Here is a 21362-nt window from a genome sequence, read left to right on the forward strand (position 1 = left end):
CGCAGCGTCTGGTACATCTACAGGTAACGGAGCGCGCCGCCCCTTCTTCTCGAGGCCGGGCCGGAGGCCCCGGGCCGCTGTGACGACCCTCCGGCGCTTAGCCCCCACCCCTGGGACTCCTCCCCCCAGCCCCCACTCCGCCCCTCTCCCGTCACGTTGTCTCTGCGCTAAACCCTTCCGGACCCCTCTTCTCAACCCTCTGCTCGCATCCGCCTCCCTGGGCCGTTCTCCGTGAGCCTGCGCCCCCAACACGCACGCACTCCTCAGCCCAGGAATGTCACCCCCACCCCCTCAGAGGCCCTTCCAGGCCCCCCTCAGCTCTTCCTCTAAGACCTCACCCTCTCAGGCCCTCCAAACGCACCCCACTGAGCGGTATGGAGCCCACTCCCCCTTTCTGCCGCCCTTAGCGCCCCCACTCTGTGGGTCCCTTCCCGTGGGGAGCCACCGCGGCCCCCCTCAGGCTCCTACACCCTCGGCCCCATTCCTCTGATCCCCGAGTCCCCACACCCCCTTCACAGAGTTGGAAGGTCCCCCCATTCATACCCCTCTCTCCCATTCACAGTCAGTCCCCCCTCCATCACACACGCATCCCGCCCCCGGCCTCCCTTCCCCTCCTCTTTTTCCGCTGCGTGTCACTGTGCGACTGTGTGTGTGTCAGTGTGCATGCGTGTGTGTGACTGCCTGCAGCCGCATGTTTGTGTGTGAGAGAGGGAGAGGCATGATGAAGAGATGGTGGGCCCCGAGCCCACCCCCCAGCTGTGTCCATCTGTGTGTCCCTGTGTGACAGCGTCTGTCTCCGTGTGTGACTTGGAGCAATAGAGGCTGTCTGGGGACAGTGTGTGTGTGTGTGTGTGTGTGTGTGTGTGTGATGGAGTGGGTCTGTCCCAGGGATTGCGGCTGTGTTTCCCAACACCCACCCTCCCGTGCCAGGCCTGTTCCCTTCCCCACAGCCCCACCCCCCCACCGTCAGTCCCTCTGTGTGTCTGTCCCCAAGTGCCCCTCTCCCTGCTCCCAGGGGGTCTGTGCCTGTGTGGGGCACGTGTGCTGAGCCACAGCTGAGCTTCTGCATGGGGAGCTGCATCTGCCTGTGTGTGCCACTTCTCAGCATGGGAGGGGGCTGGCTTCCCCCCGTGGGGGCCTCTGTGCAGGCCGGGGAGAGGCCCGTGGAGATGGGTACACAGGGAGGGGCTGAGTACCAGAGGGGGCACCATGTGCAGCAGCAGGAGCTGGGCTGTGGGATTCTGGGTGTGTGAGAGGGACCTTGGGGGAGGGGGGGCGGACGCTGCTGCAGTTCCCTGAGTGTGGGCTCCGGTGAACAAGGGCTGGCTGCTGAGCGTCAGAGGCAGCCCAGGGTCGCAGAGGGATGGCCTGGGGGCGAACACTGTGCACGCTCCCGCAGGGCAGGTAGTTAGCAGTGTGGAGCCCGAACGGGGTGCCGCGTGGGTAGCAAGTACTGGGGCAGGGTGGGGTTAGAGGGTCTGGGCAGGAGGGTGTGGGCTGAGAACAGGACAGGGGAGAGCAGGGACACTGAAGTGGGGACCGCGGCATGCCGGAGCACTGAGGGTGCGTGGGGTGCACAGAGACATGGGGTAAGGAGGGAGTGCAGGAAATGCGGGGAGGACTTGGGGGTGGAGACTCGGGCAGTACCGAGAAGAGCAGAGAGGGTGCAGGGAAGAGAATGAAATGCAGCCGCAAGGCAAAGGAGGTGGGGGTGGGGTGCGTGTGCCTGAGGAAGTGAGTTGAGGGTGCAAAGTAGGAGGAGGCTTCCCCGGAGTACGCAGGGGCCTAGGGAGCAGGACGGGAGCTGGGTGTGCAGGGGGCTCGGGGGCCTGTGAGCAAAGATGCGGAGCACAAGGGAGGGTTGGACGAGGGGAGGAGAGTGGCAAGAGAGGGGTGGGAGGTCGCAGAAGTCTGGGAAGGACACTTCCGGAATGGGCAGTTTGCAAGGGCAAAGTGGGGAGTGGTGGGGTGGCCCTGCGGGGGTGGGGTGGGCTTGCAGAAGCGGGGGCTAAGGAGGCAGTTTAGGGCGCTGTGCAGCTCCCAGATGACCCAGAGGAGCAGGGAGTAAGGTCTAGAAAGATGAGGGGCCTTCAGGAATAGGGAAAGGGCGTGTGGTGTGTTGGGAAGCTGTCGGAGCAAGAGAGCAGTTGGGGAGAGTCGGAGGAGAGTGTGGTGGGAAGAGGGAAACATCACCCCAAGCCAGGGGCTGCGTGAGAACGTCATGAGCGTGGGGATGGAGAGGAGCATGTACAGGGCTGGGACACTGGAGAGGGAGGGACAGAGGCAGTGGCGTGGTGATCCAGCGGGGTTTAGGCGTTATTGGGGTGCATGACTTCCCTGTGGGGAATTCGGATCTTGACTTTGTCACTTTTCTGGCTGGTGTGATCTAGAGCAAGGTGTACTTCCATGCCTCAGTTTCCTCATCTATAAAGTGCAAACAATAACAGTCAACCCCCGCCAGGGGTGTTGTGAGGATGAAGTGGATAAATAAACGTAAAGTGCTCGGAAGGTCGTCTGGCCTTCAGCAGTGGTTCAGTAAATGCTACTCGTTGTGGTTGTGCCACGGGAACCGCCTGGGATAAATTTCAGGCACGGGGGGAGTGAATGCTGGCGGTGAGCTGTTCACGTACCTCTCATGGTGAATTTGGGGCAGATGTGTCTATGTGCTGGAGGTACTGGGGGCAGTGGAGTGCGGAGTATTACTACTGCAGTCACCCAGGTACTGTCTTGGGTATTTTTGAAGAAAATTGCTCGTTGTGTGACCTTAGGCAAATTACTCAACATTTCTGTGCCTTCATCTCGTCGCCTGTAAAGTGGAAATCGTGCTTCCCCCCACCTCAGAGGCTGGCTGTGAGGTTACATGGAGTTATTTACCTGCGAAGGGTTTTGAAAACTGCCTTGTGCAGAGCAAGTGTTTTCTCTTGGCATATAATGGATATGGAAGTTTTATTGAATGAAATCGGGGCATGGATATTTGGGGAAGGCTTATGTTTGCAGTATAGGATAATGTGGGTAAAAGAGAGATTCCAGGGGCAGTGGGAAGCCGCGGGGAAGGTAGGGGTTTGTGGCTTGAATGAAGGAAAGTGAGCTGCCTGGAGATGATGAATAACGTGGGGGCTGAAGGCTCTGTGGGGAGCCTGGAGACCTGGAGGGGACATGAGGGTAGCCAAGGCATGAGGGCTTAGTGGAGGCTGTGGGGCATATGATGGGGACAAGGGTGGGGACAAGGGTGTCATGTCACAGCGTGCATGGACAGAAGCAGGCAGCTCTGACCTCTGGACCGATTTCTGTTGGCCCCGTCCACTCAGCCCTTTCCTCCCCTCCTTCCCTCACCCCTGCCAACCCCTTCCGTCCCCTTCCCATACCCCCTCCTCCCACTACAATGGTGGCCCATTCCTGGGTTGAGTATGAGATTGGGCTGACATGGTGGGTGTGGTGTGGTGAATTACTGGGCCACGGTGAACCTGGAGCAAGGCCGGGTGCTGGAAGGGGTCCGTCTATCTGTGCGCACGTGCGGGGTGGTGGCAGGGGGTGCAGGGCTGCCATACATGCTCATGGGCGGAGCACTGTCCGTATGGCACAAATGTGTGGATTTGACAGTGGAAGTCATGGGGGTCTACACAGGGGTGCTTGTACGGGTGGGTAGCAAAACACAGTAGGAGCCCAGTGGGTATCATTGATGTGTGCTGGGATGTGTTGAGGGAGCGTGTAGTGGGAGTATACGGAGATCAGAGTGAGGGGAGGCATTATCGGGGCATCCCTGAGCATGGCGTGTTAGGGAAGTACACTGGAGGGTTTGCGGAGGGCTGCTCTGGCCCATCGGTGGGGGTGGGTAATTGGATCGCATGGGGAGCATGCCTGGCTATTATTGGAGTGTGTTGGGGCCGGTGGCCATTACTGGGATGTGATTGGGGACTGCGCGTGCGCTGGATGGGGTTTGGACTCGGCTGCAGGATGCTCTGGAGGACCCAGGGGGTCCTTGGGTCTTCTGAGAATAGGGCTAAAGCCAGGTTTGGGTATTCTTGTTGTATACCGAGGAGCCTGGACTGGAATGGCTGTGTCATCTTGAGGTACACAGTGGTGACATCAAGGATTTGGGGCCGTTAACCGAGCCAGCCCAGGCAGGTGTTGAGAAAGCTGGACCGTGTCTGCGTTTAATTGAACTCTGGGTATGTGGGCATTCCCTAAATGTGCTGGCAGGCTTTGGGGGCCTTACTGGGAACCATCCACATATTCACAAGTAGTTTGCCTTTTACTAGAATCTACTGAGTACATGAGGGAGGTGGATTTGAGATACGCTGGGGAATACGTAAGTCAGTGCTTGGCCGCTAGACCTCTCTGTGGCGATGGCGATGTTCTGTGTCTGTGCTGTCCAGCACGGTAGCCACTAGCCGCATGTGGCTACTGGGCACTTTGCAACATGGCTGGTGAGACTGAGGAACTGAATCTTTCAATTTTTTAATTCATTTACATATAAACAGCCACGTTCGGCTAGTGGCCACCCCTTTGGACAGTGCTGAATAAGCAATGTTAGCAGTATGCTCGGGACGTGGAGAGATGTTACTGTGGTATATATATATATAGCCGCGGAGTTGGGAGGCGGATCGTCGACGTGCACACGTTCTTCTCACTTAATAACTTGGCCCAAGAGCAGGATCCACTGAGCAGGTGCAACGTGCTGAGCCCTCCGTGTGCTGAACTCTCTTAGCAACCCCGCCAGGTTGGGCCCATCATTGTCCCCCCCTTAGAGATGAGGAAACTGAGGCCCAAAAGGTTTAGAGTCGTAGGCTCAAGGTCACAGCCAGAAGTGGCTAGCAGGGTTCAGGCCAGGCTGCCTGGGGGTCTGGTGGCTGCTCTCGCCCTTGCTCGCACTGCGGCGTCCTGGCACACAGTGGGCTTGGGAGCTCAACTGCTGTGAATGGATGGGTGGATGGATGAATGAGGAGTGAGTGGGAGAGCCAGCACTCCGGGCTCTGAGGGGGAGGCCTGTCAGGGCTGCTGCAAAGGCGCACGGGGTGGGTGAGGATGAATGATTCTGGAGCCAGGGCTCAGGTCACCGGGGTGCCATGGGGCGGAGGCTCTGTGTCTCATGGCCCCTTTTCCACCCGCCCCACCCGCCTCTCCCCTCCCCTCCCCACCAGCGATTACGTCATTAAGGAGAAGACAGTCTTGCTGCAGAAGAAGGACAGTGAGGGGTTTGGGTTCGTGCTCCGGGGGGCCAAGGGTGAGTGCCGGCCGGCGAGGGGATGGGAGAAGGGCTCTCTGACCCAGGGGGATGGACAGGGGCAGGGACCCCAGCCTGCCCACCACCCCACCTGGGGCTGCTGGGCCCTCAGCTACGGCGAGGCCTCTGTGACTTGGGTCTGAGCCCCATCCCCTGCTCGGCCTCTCCACCCCCTCCGCTCCGACCCCGCCGACTCCTCCCCATCTGCAGCGCAGACCCCCATCGAGGAGTTCACCCCTACCCCAGCCTTCCCGGCGCTGCAGTATCTGGAGTCAGTGGACGAGGGTGGCGTGGCATGGCGGGCGGGACTGCGAATGGGAGACTTCCTCATCGAGGTGAGTCCTGGCCCCAGCCCAAAGGCCTCTCCAAGCCTCACCTTCCACAGATACCCTTCTCTCCCCTGGGACCCTGGTGACAAATCCCCAGACCCCATGTGATCCACACCAGGATCTGGCTGCCTAAATCCAGATCCCCCTTTGGCACCAGGTGTCCCAGCCCCCTGCCAGCCTCTGCTTTCTTCAATAATAACATCTAAAGGCCTTTTGAGACAGCTCAAAAGATGTCAGATCTGTCCCCCAGATCTGTCCTGGCCACACACGATGGCGGGGGTGGGGGAGGCGCGGGACACGGAGGGAGAGAGAGGCGAATTGGGCGGGCCCCTTCCCCACCCCTGGGGCCAGGAGAGCGATGGAACCGAGAGGTGTGGCCTGGCACTTGCATGGGGACAGGGTGGCGGAGAGGGTCAGAGGGAGGAAGGAGCGGCCCACAGTGCCACAGATGGGGCCAGGCAGGAAGCCGCTTTGTCGGGACTCTGAAGCTGAAAGCACCCTCCCCGCACCTCCTCGTTGTGGTCCGGGGGTGTTTGGGCCACAGGTGAACGGGCAGAATGTGGTGAAGGTCGGCCACCGGCAGGTGGTGAACATGATCCGCCAGGGGGGCAACACACTGATGGTCAAGGTGGTGATGGTCACCAGGCACCCGGACATGGATGAGGCTGTCCGCAAGAAAGGTGCTCCCCCACCCACTCGTGTGGCCAGGCCTGGGGACCCACTCCCACTGAAGACCCCAAGAAGTCCTAATTGCCTGATGTTCCCGCCACCAGCCTTCCCTTCCCCGGGGCTGCTTGTTCATGACCCTTCTGAAGAGAAACTGAGGCATGGAGGGCCCAGCATGCTGGTGGCAGCTATCCTCTGAGCCCTGGGAGCACTGTGGGGGGGCATAGGGGGTCGCGGCCTTCTCCCCTGGTATGACACCTCACCACCGCTGTCACCTTTTCAGCTCCCCAGCAGGCTAAGCGGCTCCCACCCCCAGCCATCTCCCTGCGTTCCAAGTCTATGACCTCAGAGCTGGAGGAGATGGGTGAGCCTGTGGGGCTGCTGGGCAGCAGACGCTGGGGAGGGTGGGGGCGGAAGGAGGCCGGAGCATCCCTTGAGTTTGTTAGTGTCCTCCTGCTCATCCTGGCCCCCCGGTAGCTGGGCCGGACTCTCCCTGGCCTGCGTGTGTGCGGCTGGGAAGGGGCGTCTGAGAGTCGACTTTCCTCTGTCCTCTTACATGTTTTTCTGTCGGGGTCTCTCTCTGGGTCTGTCTGGCCCTCTCTGCGGGTCCCTGTTTCCTTTCCAGCCCCTCTTCTTGTCCCACCCCCCCATCCCTGCCCCATTCTCCATCTCCCTCCACTAGCCCCCACTGCCCCCACTAATGGAAAGGAAGGCCAGCCTCTTTCTCCAGTCAGGGCCCAGTGGACCAGCGGGTCCCGTCTCCCCAACAGGGGACAGATCAGATCCAGCAGCTGTGCCACCCCACGGGGCCCTGAGGGAGGCGGGCGTCCCAGAGAGGGGGCCCCTCGCCTCCCCCTGACATCCTAACGCTTGGCTCCTCTACTGCCTCTCCCCCGGGCTAGTCTCCCCCTGGAAGAAGAAGAGTGGTGAGTGGGCACAGGACTGGCGGGAGGGCCCCGGTCCCGACCCCGCCGGGGGACTCGCCCCTCCGCGCCGCGGGCCCTCACTGCCCCACGCGCGCCTGCGCACGCCCGCCGGCCGAGTCACTCTGCCCCGCCGCCAGGGGGCGCCCCTGGGCTTCATCCGCGTTCTTTGCCCACAGAGTATGAGCAGCAGCCTGCGCCGGTGCCCAGCATGGAGAAAAAGCGGACCGTGTATCAGATGGCTCTCAGTAAGACGGCCCTGCCCTCTCCCCGGGATGCCAGGGCCCCCGACCCCCACTACCCCACACCCCAGCCGCATCCCTGCTGCTGCCCGGGCACCTTCACACCCCGGCCTTGCCCCAGGCATTGAGCCTGCCCTCCCACCTCTGTTTCCCCATGTCCCTCCTGCCGTCCCGCCACCTTCCCTCCCAGGAAGACTCTCCTTTTCCCAACGCCACGCCGCGTTACCCTTGTCCTTCTCTGGGTACTGCCTGCTGCTCTCTATAGAGATTGTCTGTATCGGGCTGTCTGTCCACCAGGATGAGGCAGGGGTGCCCTTGTCTGGTTCATACGAAACGCAGTGTGGGCTCCCGGCAGCTCTGACTGCGGGAGGCCAACGCCAGCTTCATTTCGCTGCTCTCCGCCTGTCTTCTGCCTCTCCCCAGACAAACTGGATGAAATTTTGGCGGCAGCTCAGCAGACCATCAGTGCAAGCGAGAGTCCTGGGCCCGGAGGCCTTGCATCCCTGGGCAAACACAGGCCCAAAGGCTTCTTTGCCACGGAGGTAGGGGACCTGGTCTGGGCAATGGGTACATTGTGGGGCAGGGGAGCTTGGGGGTGCACACTCCAACCTGGAGCCTCAGTCCCTCTCCTTGCAAGCCCTTCCTGACCCCGCTGTGTTTCGTACTGTCTAGGAGGGCACCACACTTCCTGGGATCCGCTCCCTTCTCCCCAGTCTGGGGGCCCCCTTTCCTCTGTGCTCACCCATTTCCTCCTTACTCCCCCCTCAAATCCCATCTCTCATTTCCTCATGCCACTTGCCATCCCTGCCCCTCACTCTCTCTCGTGTGTCTCTGCTCCACCTCAAGGGTCTCAGGGAAGGTACAGTGACGTCACAGACGGCAATCCCTGGCGCAGGCCCAGCTCTGTAATAATAGGTACTCAACAAGCGGTAGTTATTAAAATATTAATTATCATCTCTGTCTCTGCTCTGCCTGCTTTTCCCTGTGACAGAGGCTAGTCTGTAGTAGGTGTTGATCATACTCTGGACACTACGTTTTGCGTGGACTATCTCATTCATTCCTGAATCATCCTGTGAGTTACGCATGGTTATTAGCTCACTTACGGAGAGGAAACTGAGGCTGACAGGGAGTCAGTATTTCAACCCAGATGGTCAGGCACCTGGATCCATGGTCTAGCCACAGCCGCGGTTCTTCCAGTGGGCCTGCTGACCCCTGCCCGGCTGTCCCCACAGCTGGGCTCTGCTCCTTTACAGGGGCACATCCCCCACCAGCCCTGCCAGTGCCTCCCAGTGCCACGGCCTCTCCCCTAGAGGCCGCACACAGCCTTTCCTCTCCTAGCACTTCCTTCTTCTTTGCCCTCTGACCCTGCCCTCTAAAAGCCTCTTCTTACAGGCTGCACTTTACCACCTGGTGGCCAAGGGGGGCCATTTACTCTAAAACTGGGCTCTTTGGCTTTTGAGGGACCGTGGCCCCTTTGACAGGCTGGCCCAGGCCTCAGAATAATGCTTTTAAGAGCATGAGATTAAGAAAAGAAAAGAAGCCAGTTACACTGAAATGAGGTCATCAAAATATTTTTCAAAAGCAAAATTCATGATATAGTCATAGCTGTGCCTTTTTGTCAACCTGTTAGCCAGGAACACCTGGTGCCCGATCTCAACAAGCCTAATTCCAAAGTCGTGAAAAGCCTAAGACACAATTTCAAGAACTCTGCAACCACAGACCATGGGATATAGAACCGTCTCATTTCTGCTGGGGGTACAGACGCAGGTCTTTGCTAAGACCAGTGTGGTTTGTTGCCCACATCCTTCATCGAGGAAATGTGTTTTAGTTGGACGATAAGAAAAAAAAGATGGAATTTTTTCCTAAGTGTGCAGGCCTCCTGAAGCCTAGCCACAGCCACATGCTAGACCACCGACTCTGAAAGATCTAATACTTCTGTAAGAACCTAAAGCAGGTGGCAGATTTTGTACTCGGACCCCTAGAGATTCTTTCAGATTTAGAGGAGCAGGTCCTTGGCCACGTAGTGCTCAGCAGAGCGTGTGCCGCAAGCCCGCACTTTACACTTGTCCTTGCTTTCTCAAGGAATTTGAAAACCCTGGGACCCTGTGGTCATCCTCTGTGCCCACCTCCCCGACGCAAGGTTTGTGGGATGGTCACAAGCGCGTGTGGTCGAGCCAGGCAGAGCCGCCTTCAAATCCTGACTCCCTCTCAAGTCCTGTGCCACATGGACCACACTACTTTCTCCATGTCTCAGTTTCCTGCTCTGTGTGATGGGGCTAAAGTCTCGCTGACTCCCACTAGGACTGAATGAGATCAGCCTCTCACCAGATGGTGAGCCCCCAGGCCGTCATCTAACAAACTGGAGGCCCCACTGTGACTCAACCAGTGAGCCTGCATGAGCCCCAGAGACCCCGCAACAGCGTGCCACGCTCAGTGCCAAACACAGAGAGGGCAAGTCCCGTTTCTGAGCTCTCTCATGGGGCCCCCCTTCCCTCTGGGCCTGAGGCCAGCACTCCTTTTCCCAGCTGGACCTCCCCTCTTGTTCTCTCCCTTCTGGGGCCTGGGCCTCCCTCTCAGGCTGGGGCTTCTCTCCACCCCCCGCCACCCAATCTTTGCCCCCACTCCCTTACCAGCCATTCTCATCTCCACTCTGAGTCAACATACGGGCCCCTTCCTGACATTTCTGCATCTCCACGGACTCCCTCACTGTGTGGTCTTGTTCCCTGTGTCTCCATTTCCTTCTGCTCTGGCTTCTCTCCCCTCTTCACCCCCCTGCCTGGGCCCCTCCCTCTGTGCCTAGACCATGGTGGGGGGCAGGCGGGCCGTGCGGGGCCGGGGTCGCACTGAGGCCTCCTCTGTTGGGTGTGCACAACAGAGAACTGAGCAAAATATTGTACAAGACGCTGCTGTTTAAAAAATTAAGAATTGGGTGATTTTGACAATCCCTGAAAAACTCACCTCTGCGTAAAACCTAAGAGTGGGGAGACCCACAGCTGTGCAGAGTGGGGCACTGACACCAGGCAGAGCCGCTGTAGGTCAGGGCACCTCTTGGGCTCTGCTGTCCAGCTGTCTGTCCTCACCCTAGGTGGCTCTGGCCTTCTTGGCTGCTGTGTCTGTCACCTGCTCTAACACCCCCCAACCACGGCCCCTGCCAGCATCTGTCTGGGAGCCGGTGTCTGCCTTTCTCTGGACCCAGTTTCTCCCTCTGACTCCTTTTACCATGCCCTCTGCCCACTTGGTGTATTCTCTGTTTCTTTCTCACCTGGGACAGCTCTGAGCCTCTCATTTCCGGGCCCCTCAGGACTGCCTTTCTCTCCTGCCTTGCTGGGTCCCTCTGTCTCCCCGTGGCTGTCTCATTTCCTCTCCTGTCTCTCCCTGCTCTGGACCCCATCTCTGCCTCCTCCCCACTCTGTCTCTGTCTGTCTGCCCCTCCTGCCCCCCATTTCCTCTCTCCCGCCTCACCCCTTTCAGGGGCTGTCATGTCTCTGCTCATCTTCAGCCCCGGGGCACGGACTGTGCCACTGAGGCACCAGACCGGCAGCCCACCCACCGGGTGTCACGGGAGGAGGGCTGCCCCTTGGGGAGGAATTTGCCTGGCAGCTGGTGGTGTCACGTGCACCTCGGCGCTTGGATTGGCTGCTCCCTCTGCACAAGGAGATGCTCCTGGTTTGCTGATGGAGGTCATCCTGTCCCACCTTGAGTCAGTCCGTCCCTCGGGCAGTCAGTCTGATGCCGAGCTGACCCATTGTTTGATCCCTCCTCTTGTCCTTAGAAGTGTCTTCTGTCAGCATGCCAACCTGACGCCTCTCCCTCGCTCTGCACCCTCCTCAGTCAGGGGCACCCCTCCTGGGTCACTCTGCCCCTCCCGCATCATCCTACCCCCTCCCCCTTCACTCTGGCCCCCAGCCCTCCTCACCCCCCTGTCTGTGCGGGACACCTCTCTCGCCTTCCCTCCCCCCCATCATCTCCTCGCTGGTCCTCCCCTGCCTGGGCTCTGCCTTCCATGGTCCCTGCCTCCTTTCTTACTGGTCACACTGCTGGCTTTTCACTCTTCGGTCCTTCTCTTTTCTTCTCCCCTCTTATCTGATCTTGGAATTTTCTAGCCACTCCAGTCTTTTTCCTCCAATGGCTCTGTCACCTCCCCCTTACTGTGTGGCCGACCAGGGACATGACCCTTCTCCTCTGAGCCACAGCCTCTTTCCCAGCCATGAGAATGGGTGTAACCACGCCCAGCACACAGGTTTGTTGGAGGATGCCGTGAAGACGTACATGCAAAGCAGCGGCAAGTTGGCCTGCGCAGGGTCCCCCTTCACTGTCCACTTCCCTCTCTCTGGGTCACTACACAAGCCGTCTTTTGCGGGGTTTGGCCCCCTGATATCACACAGACCATTACCAGCTGCAGGACAGGGTGGAAAAAAACCAAGCAAGGTATGGGGCTGAGGCTTAGGAAGAAGGGACTTAAGGAGAATGTTTGAGAAAAATACTCAACAAAGTCGAGGAGAGTCGAGCAGGCTGAGCACGGCAGTCAGTTGAAAGCTGAATAGGGGGAAGCAGTCAAGGTGGGCATGCGCTCAGGAAACACTTCCTGATGCTTTCCTGGGGCTGACCCAGTGCTGTTTCACGGGGGGTTCAAAGGAACAGGACTGCGGTTTTGCCTTCAGGATGTTCCCCCATCTTATCAGTGCCCTTCATTTTACAAATATTTACTGAGCACCTACCATGTGCTGGATCTGCTCCTTGGCCCTGGTGGGTGTAGAAGTGAACCAGTCAAAGTCACTTCCCTTAGAGAATTTATGTTTTGGAGTGGTGGTGGTTACAGAACTGGGTTCTGCTTTATGTAAGAGAAATCTCCAATAACAGTGGCTGGAGCAAAATAAATGCTTATATTTCTATTATTTTAAAGAACTCTGGAGTAGGGAGTCCAAGGCAGATGTGGCAGCTTCCATGGTCATGAAGACATAGGATCTTTCTCACTTTCTGCTCCACCACCTTAGCCTTGTTTCAACCACAAAGTTACCTCATAGTCCAAGATTGCTGCTGGAGCTCTAGCTATTGCACTAGCATTCCGGGTGGCAGGAACAAGGAAAACTGGAAAGACAGAAGGGCAAAGGAGGGCATATTGTTGCTTCCTGGGTTACCTCTAATGAAACTTCCGAGAAGTAACAATGAAACATTAATGCGTCTGGGCCGACCTCAGCCCCATGGCTACACCTGGCCGCAAGAGAAGCAGGGAAATGTGCTCCCCCAGTAGGTACTCAGTAAGATTGGAGTTTTCTTATTAAAGAAGAAGAGTAGAATGGGGATTGAGTAGGCTAAACGCCTAGGGAGCCAGACAATAAACAAGCAAGCAAATAATTATCATAGCTGAACCGGAAGACATGGCAGGAGTTACGATGCAGACTCACAAAAGGAAGCCACTCCAGGGAGGAAACATTTGAAACTACAAGACCCCACCCAGTATCACCCTTCTACCACCCTGACTTCAGCCCCCACCCCTCTGCCCCCAGCTCACCCAGTGCAGACACATTGGCCTCCTGACTATTTCTTGAGCACAACAGACTCACTCCCACCTCAGGACCTTTGCACTTTCTGTTCCCCTGCCTGGAATACTCTTCCCCTGGATATATGCATGGCTCCCTACTTCAGGAGTTGGCTCAAATTATATCTTCACAACAAGGCCTTCCTTGACTACCCTATTTTAAATTACAGTCTCCTTCTGTCACTCACCTCTCTTTCGCACATTATATTTTACTAACTTATTTTGCCTGTCCTTCAAATAGGCAGGGACTTTTGTCTGTTTTGTTCATGGCTGTATCTGCAACACCTAGAACAGTCTCTAGCGTGGATCATGTGGTCAATAAATACCTGTGGAATGAATGAATGAATGAGGCAAACACAGAAATAGACGTCTCAATCCAGGTGGTGACAGCAGTGAGATGGGTAGACCAGACGCACCTGTGAGGGTCTAGAGCAACACTGTTCCATAGAGCTTTCTGTGATGACAGAAATGTCCTGTGCCTCTACCGCCCAATATGGTAGCCACCAGCCATGTGTGACAAATGCTTGAAATGTGGCCAGTGGGTAGAAGAAGGGAGTTTTTTATTTTAACTTACTTTAGTTAATTTAATTTATATCTGAATGGCTAGTGGCTATTGGGCGTAGAGGAAAGGGGCAGGCAGGCCAGGGTGAGGGACTAGAAGGACAGGGAGTTCTTCTAAGCAGAGCACAGGAAAGGGTGTTCCTGGCAGAATAAACAGCATACGCTGAGGCAGCAAGGTAAGGAACAGCAGAGGAAATTCAGAGAACTGGGGGTGATTAGGCTGGAGGGGGTGTGGCGGGAGGTGAGATCAGTGAGGGGCACACACCAAAGGCAGACACTCCATCCGCACAGGATTTCCTGTCTCTTGCACTTCTGGGCTCAAAGACATAGAAGGGAGACATACCGGGTCACCTGGCGGGAGCAGGGCAATCAGGCTCTGATGTCGGCACGTTTTCTTCCGGCTCCTCCCGCATTTGACGTGAGCTGTAAAGCATCAGGCCCTGTCTGGGGACTGGGGATCTGACAGTGAGGAAGACAGACAAAGTAGCTACTCTCAGGCAGGCCGCACAGTGACTTCTGTGGGACTGGGGCATTTTTGCTTTCGTGAGCTGCTCCATCCTAAAATAAAAAAGGCAAATCGTATTTTGTGAGACTGTATTGTGCAAATATGAGTGTTTCCAGTTTGGATTGGATTCACTTTTTTCCTTCTGATGTTAAGGGAAATTAAAACGTTTCCCGTAAAAGTATTGTGGACCCTCCTAGATGCTGTATCTATGGTGCCTTCAGGAAGCTAATATTCTAGGCTGGGAGGCAGACAGTAAGCAAATAAAGAGATCACTTCAGGTGGAGATAAGTACCAGGAAGAAAACGGGCCAGGGAAATACAGTAGACAGGAACTGGGAGAGACATTTGAGTGGAGGGCGTGAGTGAAGACAGAAGGGAATGCGTGGTGATTAGGAAGAACCATTGCACAGAATCAAGGGTCTGCATGTGCTCTAAAGCGGGGGGCGAACCTGGCAGCACTGGAGGAGCAGGGACGATGGACGTGGCTGGGTGTGAGTGAGCGACTAGGAGATGTAGGTGCTGCTGGATCGGACAGGGTGTGTGCCTTTGCTGGGTTTTCTGCAGAGTCTGAGATAGCTTCCTAAGGACAGAGACCTGCAGGGAAGGTGGGCAGGATGGGCCGCGGAGGTCAGCACACCTGGTCCCCGCTGAGTCCGCCTTCAGCTTGAAACCTCAGGGGGTGCTGGGGTGTGAATCGCACTGCTAGGTTAATCCTGCCTTGGACCTCCGTGCCAGTCAGCTGTTGGCTGCGGCTGTGCCCAGAATGCGGTCGAGGGTGAGACACATTGCTGTTGGACCTGTCAGCTCCTTTGAGAGAGGGTGATGCTTCAGAGCAAGGGGTGGCCAAGAGCTGCAGGCAGGTGACTGTCACAGCAGCTGGTGATGGACACAGCATCCCCGCCAAGCGGATCTGGGCGGATACCAGCAGTATTTACCGCAGAGGGCCTTATAGAGCAGGGTTGGGAATTTAGATCCCCTCCCAACTGGTGTGGGATGTTATTTACTGTACGATTTTAAGCCGGGCAATAGCAGGGACTGAATTCCTTTGTGAAAGATCCCTCTGGCTCTTCTGTGGAAAGCACACCAGAGAAGGGGTGGAGAGGACAAGGATGGTAGCCAGGAGCCAAAGGAGTAGCCGCTGCAGCTGTCCAGGCAAACGCTGGTGACTGGAACAGATTAGTGGTCAGTATTGGAAGCAGAGCAAACAAGGCCTTTCTTGCTTTTCCTTTCCTTCTCCCTGCTGCTGGGACTCGGAAACCTGTCCATTCCCCAGAATGCCTCCATGCTCCTCTCCCTTCTGCAGACGCCTGGTGGGGAATGGGGCTGACCGTGTGGGGAAGCCATGTCTCTTCATGCCCTGACTGATCTATCTCTGTTATCTTTTCTCTCTCCTCTGTGACTGCCACCCCAAAGTCGAGCTTCGATCCCCATCACCGCTCCCAGCCAAGTTATGAACGCCCTTCTTACCTGCCTCCAGGACCTGGACTTATGCTCCGCCAAAAATCTATTGGTATGTCACAAGGGAGGGTGGGTATAATGGATAGCGGAGGAGATATAATGGGGAGGCTAGGAGAGTGACAGTTTACAGAAGAAACAAGGGGACCTGGAAATGTTCTTTTGTACTCCATACATGACCACAATTCCATCAAGTTGGGCAAGGAAGTCAGGCAGGCTTTCTGGGCAAACTTGGGTTTGAATCCTGGCTCTTGTCCATCCCAGCTGTGTAACAAGGGGCAGGAGGCTTCACCTCTCTGGGCATCGGTCTCTGCATCTAGAAAATAGGGACATTATTGTCCTTGCCTGGAAGCAGTGAGTCAAACCCCCTACCAGACCCTGGTTTCTCCTCTCTTACACTGACTCCATCCATCCATTCATTCATTCATTTTAGAAATGCTTATTGAGCACCTACTATATTCCAGGCATTGTCCTAGACTACTAGAGATTTGTCTGTCAACCAAACACGCTAAAGGTCCTGCCCTCATGGAGCTTAATTTCTAGCAGGAGAAGACAGAGAATATTTTATAAGGATAACAAACAAGAATATTATAGTATGTTGACAGTGGTAAGTACTCTAAAAAACAGTAGATTAGAATAAGAGAGATCAGGAGTGCTGGGGGCAGGTTGAGCTAAACCATGGAGATGGAGGGAGGGGGCATGGGAATTATGGAGGAAAGGCACTCCAGGTGGTGGGAACAACCAGTGCAAAGGTCCTGAGGTAGGACTGAGGCACCATCTGTTCAGATGAGGGAGACTGTGGGAGGAGAGCAGGAGCTGAGTTTGAGATGCCAGTGAGGCATCCGAGTGGCTGTGACATTTGGATATAGGAGCCTGGAGCTCAGGGGAGAGGACTGGGCAGGAATCTGAAGCAGAGAAGTAGTGGATGAAGCTGTCATCAAGGGAGAGAGAGCAGTCAGAGGCAAGAAGATGGTCAGAGACAGCCCTGACAGTGATAAGTAGGCCGAGGACTTCGGTCCTCCCCTCCACTCCCCGTTCTCTGGTGGGCAGGATGTAGTGTTCCTCAGCTTCCAGCGTGCACAGTCCACCAGTGTGAAGCTTGCATCTGTGAGGCTGTCCTACTATCTTATCATGTACCAAATAGCAGCTACCTGTAAATCTAACCTACAAGTCGGCTCCCTTTCAGACATTAGCCTCATTCCAAGCAGCTCTGTCTGTGATATCACAGGTTTGATGTGCTAATTACATTTCATTTCTGCATACACATGGAAAAACATTTACAACTATGCATATAAAAGTGGCATCTCTTCCTGACTTAAGCCACCTTTGCTCATGCCAAGCCACCACTACTAGCATATACTGTGCCTTTCTGCACGTGGAGAAGGGCACCCCCTCCTGGTGTGGGGAGAAAGTTCATCTAAATCTCTCTCCGCCCGGTGCTCCCCCTGGCGGTTGCTGTTGTGCAGTGCACAACCTGTATCACTATCAAGCCGATTTGGATTTACCGCAGTTGAGGAAGCGCTGGACTGACTAAACCATGTGCGGTTCTTAGTTTACACCGGGCCCCACTGTCGTTGTTGTTATTAATGGTAGTATCGTAGTGCTGTGGGAAGGGGGAGCAAGGAGAGCGCCCACCCCAGGCCCCACTCCTGGATCCTCGGTGTCTTCCCAGGGGCTGCAGAAGATGATAGACCCTACCTAGCACCCCCAGCCATGAAGTTCAGCCGCAGCCTGTCTGTGCCTGGCTCGGAGGACATCCCCCCGCCACCCACCACGTCCCCACCGGAGCCCCCCTACAGCACACCTCCAGCCCCCTCCTCCTCCGGACGGCTCACCCCCTCACCCCGCGGAGGGGCCTTCAACCCCGGCTCAGGTGGCCCCCTCCCCGCCTCTTCCCCTTCGTCCTTTGACGGGCCCTCCCTTCCCGACACCCGTGTAGGGGGCCGAGAGAAGAGCCTGTACCACAGCGGCCCTCTGCCCCCGGCCCACCACCACCCTCCCCACCACCACCACCACCACGCCCCGCCCCCGCAGCCTCACCACCACCACGCCCACCCCCCTCACCCGCCGGAGATGGAGACCGGGGGCTCCCCCGACGACCCCCCGCCGCGACTGGCTCTGGGGCCCCAGCCTAGCCTGCGCGGCTGGCGGGGCGGCGGGCCCAGCCCGACCCCGGGGGCCCCGTCCCCGGCGCACCATGGCGGCGCGGGCGGGGGCCTCGGCTCCCCCCAGGCCCCCGCCCTGCGTTACTTTCAGCTGCCCCCGCGGGCGGCCAGCGCGGCCATGTACGTGCCCGCGCGCTCGGGCCGCGGGCGCAAGGGGCCGCTGGTCAAGCAGACCAAAGTGGAGGGCGAGCCCCAGAAGGGCGGCGGCCTCCCGCCCGCCCCCTCGCCCGCGTCCCCGCAGCCGCCGCCGGCCGCCCCCTCGGAGAAGAACTCCATCCCCATCCCCACCATCATCATCAAGGCCCCGTCCACCAGTAGCAGCGGCCGCAGCAGCCAGGGCAGCAGCACCGAGGCGGAGCCCCCGAGCCAGCCCGAGGCCGGCGGCGGCCCCTCCGCGCAAAGCCCCGGCCCGGCCGTGCCGCCCTCGCCCTCGCCCGTGCCCACCCCCACGTCGCCCAGCGGCCCCGCCACCCTCGACTTCACCAGCCAGTTCGGAGCGGCGCTGGTGGGGGCGGCGCGCAGAGAAGGGGGCTGGCAGAGCGAGGCCCGCCGGCGCTCCACGCTCTTCCTCTCCACCGACGCGGGGGACGAGGACGGCGGCGACGGCGTGCTCGGGGCGGGGGCGCCCCCGGGCCCCCGGCTGCGCCACTCCAAGTCCATCGACGAGGGCATGTTCTCCGCCGAGCCCTACCTCCGGCTGGAGACCGGCGGTGGCGGCGGCTACGCGGGCTACGGGCCGGGCGGCCGAGCCTACGCGGGCAGCGGGAGCAGCAGCGCCTTCACCAGCTTCCTGCCGCCGCGGCCCCTGGTCCACCCGCTGACCGGCAAGGCCCTGGACCCCGCCTCCCCGCTTGGGCTGGCCCTGGCCGCCCGAGAGCGGGCGCTGAAGGAGTCCTCGGAGGGCGGCGGGGCCCCCCAGCCGCCTCCACGGCCCCCATCGCCCCGCTACGAGGCCCCGCCACCCACCCCGCACCACCACTCGCCCCACGCCCACCACGAGCCATTGCTGCGTCTCTGGGGAGCCTCCCCACCGGACCCCGCCCGCCGGGAGCTGGGGTACCGCGCAGGGCTGGGCAGCCAGGAAAAGTCCCTTCCGGCCAGCCCACCAGCAGCCCGACGCTCCTTGCTGCACCGCTTGCCGCCAACAGCCCCCGGGGTGGGGCCCCTCCTGCTACAGCTGGGCTCGGAGCCCCCCGCCCCGCACCCGGGGGTGAGCAAGGCCTGGAGGTCCGCAGCCCCTGAGGAGCCCGAGCGGCTGCCCCTACACGTGCGGTTCCTTGAGAACTGCCAGCCCCGGGCCACTGGGGCGGCAGGGAGGGGACCCCCCTCAGAGGATGGGCCTGGGGTTCCGCCTCCCAGCCCACGCCGGTCCGTACCCCCTTCGCCAACCTCCCCACGGGGCAGTGAAGAGAACGGGCTTCCTCTGTTGGTCCTGCCGCCCCCTGCCCCCTCCGTGGACGTGGAAGACGGTGAATTCCTCTTTGTGGAACCGCTGCCCCCCCCTCTAGAGTTCTCCAACAGCTTCGAGAAGCCCGAGTCGCCCCTCACGCCTGGGCCTCCCCACCCACTGCCAGACCCACCCACCCCGACCAGCCCGTTGCCCCCTGTGCCACCCCCTGCCGTTGCCTCTGCCCCGCCCACCCTGGACTCCACCGCATCCAGCCTGACTTCCTATGACAGTGAGGTGGCCACGCTGACCCAGGGGGCCCCTGCAGCTCCTGGGGACGCCCCTCCTCCAGGCCCACCTGCCCCAGCCGCCCCAGCTCCCCCGGCCCCACAGCCTGGCCCAGACCCTCCACCTGGCACCGATTCTGGTATTGAGGAGGTGGACAGTCGGAGCAGTAGTGACCACCCTCTGGAGACCATCAGCAGCGCATCCACGCTGAGCAGCCTGTCTGCTGAAGGTGGTGGCAGCGCAGGAGGTGGTGGCGGCGGGGCCAGTGTGGCCAGTGGGCCTGAGCTTCTGGACACCTATGTGGCCTACCTGGATGGCCAGGCCTTTGGTGGGAGTGGTACTCCTGGCCCACCATACCCCCCACAGCTCATGACTCCCTCTAAGCTCCGGGGTCGGGCACTGGGGGCCAGTGGTGGCCTGCGGCCCAGCCCCAGTGGGGGACTCCGCGACCCTATCACTCCCACCAGCCCCACTGTCTCGGTGACAGGGGCTGGAACCGATGGGCTGCTGGCCCTGAGTGGTTGCTCTGGACCATCGACAGTGGGTGTACCCGGGGGTCCAGTGACTGTAGAGCCAGAAGGCCCACCAGTGCCCTTGCCATCGGCTTCCTCCCTGCCTCGGAAGCTGCTGCCTTGGGAGGAGGGCCCGGGCCCTCCGCCACCACCCCTGCCCGGGCCCCTGGCCCAGCCTCAGGCCTCAGCCTTGGCCACAGTGAAAGCCAGCATCATCAGTGAGCTCAGCTCCAAGCTTCAGCAATTCGGGGGCTCTTCGGCAGCTGGTGGCGCTCTGCCGTGGGCCCGGGGAGGCAGCGGGGGAAGCGGGGACAGCCACCACGGGGGAGCCAGCTATGTTCCCGAGAGGACCTCTTCCCTGCAACGGCAGAGGTAAGCAGGGGCTGATGCTGTGGGTACCAGAGTCCACCTTCCCCATAGCTGTATCCCTTTAGGATCCCAGATGGCAGAAACAACACAAACTAGGCTGGCTTGCAGACGTTTGTCCTCAAGGAAAACATACTTTCACAGATAACTTTAAGTTTTCCCTTTATCTCAGTAGCTTCTGTGGTCTCTCATCACCATGACAACCCACATCCGATGATGAACAAAAAGTTATTAGCAAAAGAGACTGGAGCAAATTTGCTGATGTCTGTTTCATTGGTGGGCTGTCAGTTCTGACAGTCCCTGAAATCTGCAAGTCCCCTGAACCCAGTGTAGCTCAAAACAGGATGCTTTAGGGCACAGCGGTTCTGAGTGTGGTTCTGGAGCAGATCTTGGATTCTGGTCCCAGCCCTGTATTTTCTAACTGGGTGGCCTTAGGCAAAGGAATGCGCGTCTCTGTGAAGGGGGATAGCATATAGTACCCACCTAAAGAGGTTTTTGAGAGGATTAAATGTGGGCCATTGTTACAAGATGGGGAGGGGAGGGGCCTCCTACAAAAGCCCAGCAAATACAGATGGGGAAATGTGGGAGGTTGCAGAAGTTTCCCACAGCAGCAAGCTAGCCTGAATCACCATAAGGTTCCAGGTCATTCAGGACTTTCTAGGCTTAGGGAAAGTAGAGTCACCTTCCTGATTCAGACACAGAGAGAGTGGGGAAGGCTTCTTCAATCCCCTTGTCCATCTGCAGGACTCACTTTAATTCTGTTTGAGGATCTGATGTCCTCATGGTGATACTCAAACGTGGTTTTATCAGGCCTTTGAGATCTTAAGGCAAGTCACTGATTATTTTTAAGTCTTCTGGGTAGAGGAGAGGATGCTTAGTTTAGTCGACAGATGCGCCGGCTACTGGTTTATCACCTTCCATGTGCTGGGTGCCCTTCTGGGTGAGCGGGACCCCAGAGCGGGCAGGATGGGCAAAGCAGTGCCCTCACAGAGCTCCTAGTCTCATGAGGCAGGATGGGGACCAGAAAATTTTAAAAATCATTGCAGTCATCCTCTGGAAAAAAAATACAATAATGGGATGGTTAGAGAAGGTCTCTCAAGTGACCAGCATGATGAGCAGAGACTGGAGGAGGGGAGGGAACACAACCCATGGTAAGTGGGGGAAGAATGAGCTAGGCAGAGGGAACCACCAGTGCAAAGAC

At 58.4% G+C, this 21362-nt stretch overlaps 1 protein-coding gene across 9 annotated transcripts in view; it reads left to right on the plus strand.

Moving 5' to 3' along the window:
• SHANK1 (SH3 and multiple ankyrin repeat domains 1) overlaps positions 1–21362 on the plus strand; it is a 51392-nt gene that overhangs the window by 26735 nt on the left and 3295 nt on the right. For 7 of the 9 annotated variants that reach the window (XR_012126492.1, XR_012126493.1, XM_073225365.1 and 4 more), the window contains 9 exons: positions 5142–5224; positions 5435–5559; positions 6098–6233; positions 6503–6583; positions 7122–7145; positions 7322–7390; positions 7808–7926; positions 15402–15498; positions 17116–20167. Coding sequence is in view for 7 of the 9 variants with exons in the window: in XM_073225365.1 (XP_073081466.1) it covers positions 5142–5224; positions 5435–5559; positions 6098–6233; positions 6503–6583; positions 7122–7145; positions 7322–7390; positions 7808–7926; positions 15402–15498; positions 17116–20167 (3786 nt within the window). In the remaining 2 variants the exon portion in view is untranslated. The remainder of the gene's footprint in view (positions 1–5141; positions 5225–5434; positions 5560–6097; positions 6234–6502; positions 6584–7121; positions 7146–7321; positions 7391–7807; positions 7927–15401; positions 15499–17115; positions 20168–21362) is intronic. The other 2 variants (XM_073225366.1, XM_073225370.1) reach the window with 1 other exon arrangement.

The sequence above is a fragment of the Manis javanica genome, chromosome 17 (genome assembly GCF_040802235.1).
Source record: "Manis javanica isolate MJ-LG chromosome 17, MJ_LKY, whole genome shotgun sequence".
Classification (NCBI taxonomy): Eukaryota; Metazoa; Chordata; class Mammalia; order Pholidota; family Manidae; genus Manis; species Manis javanica.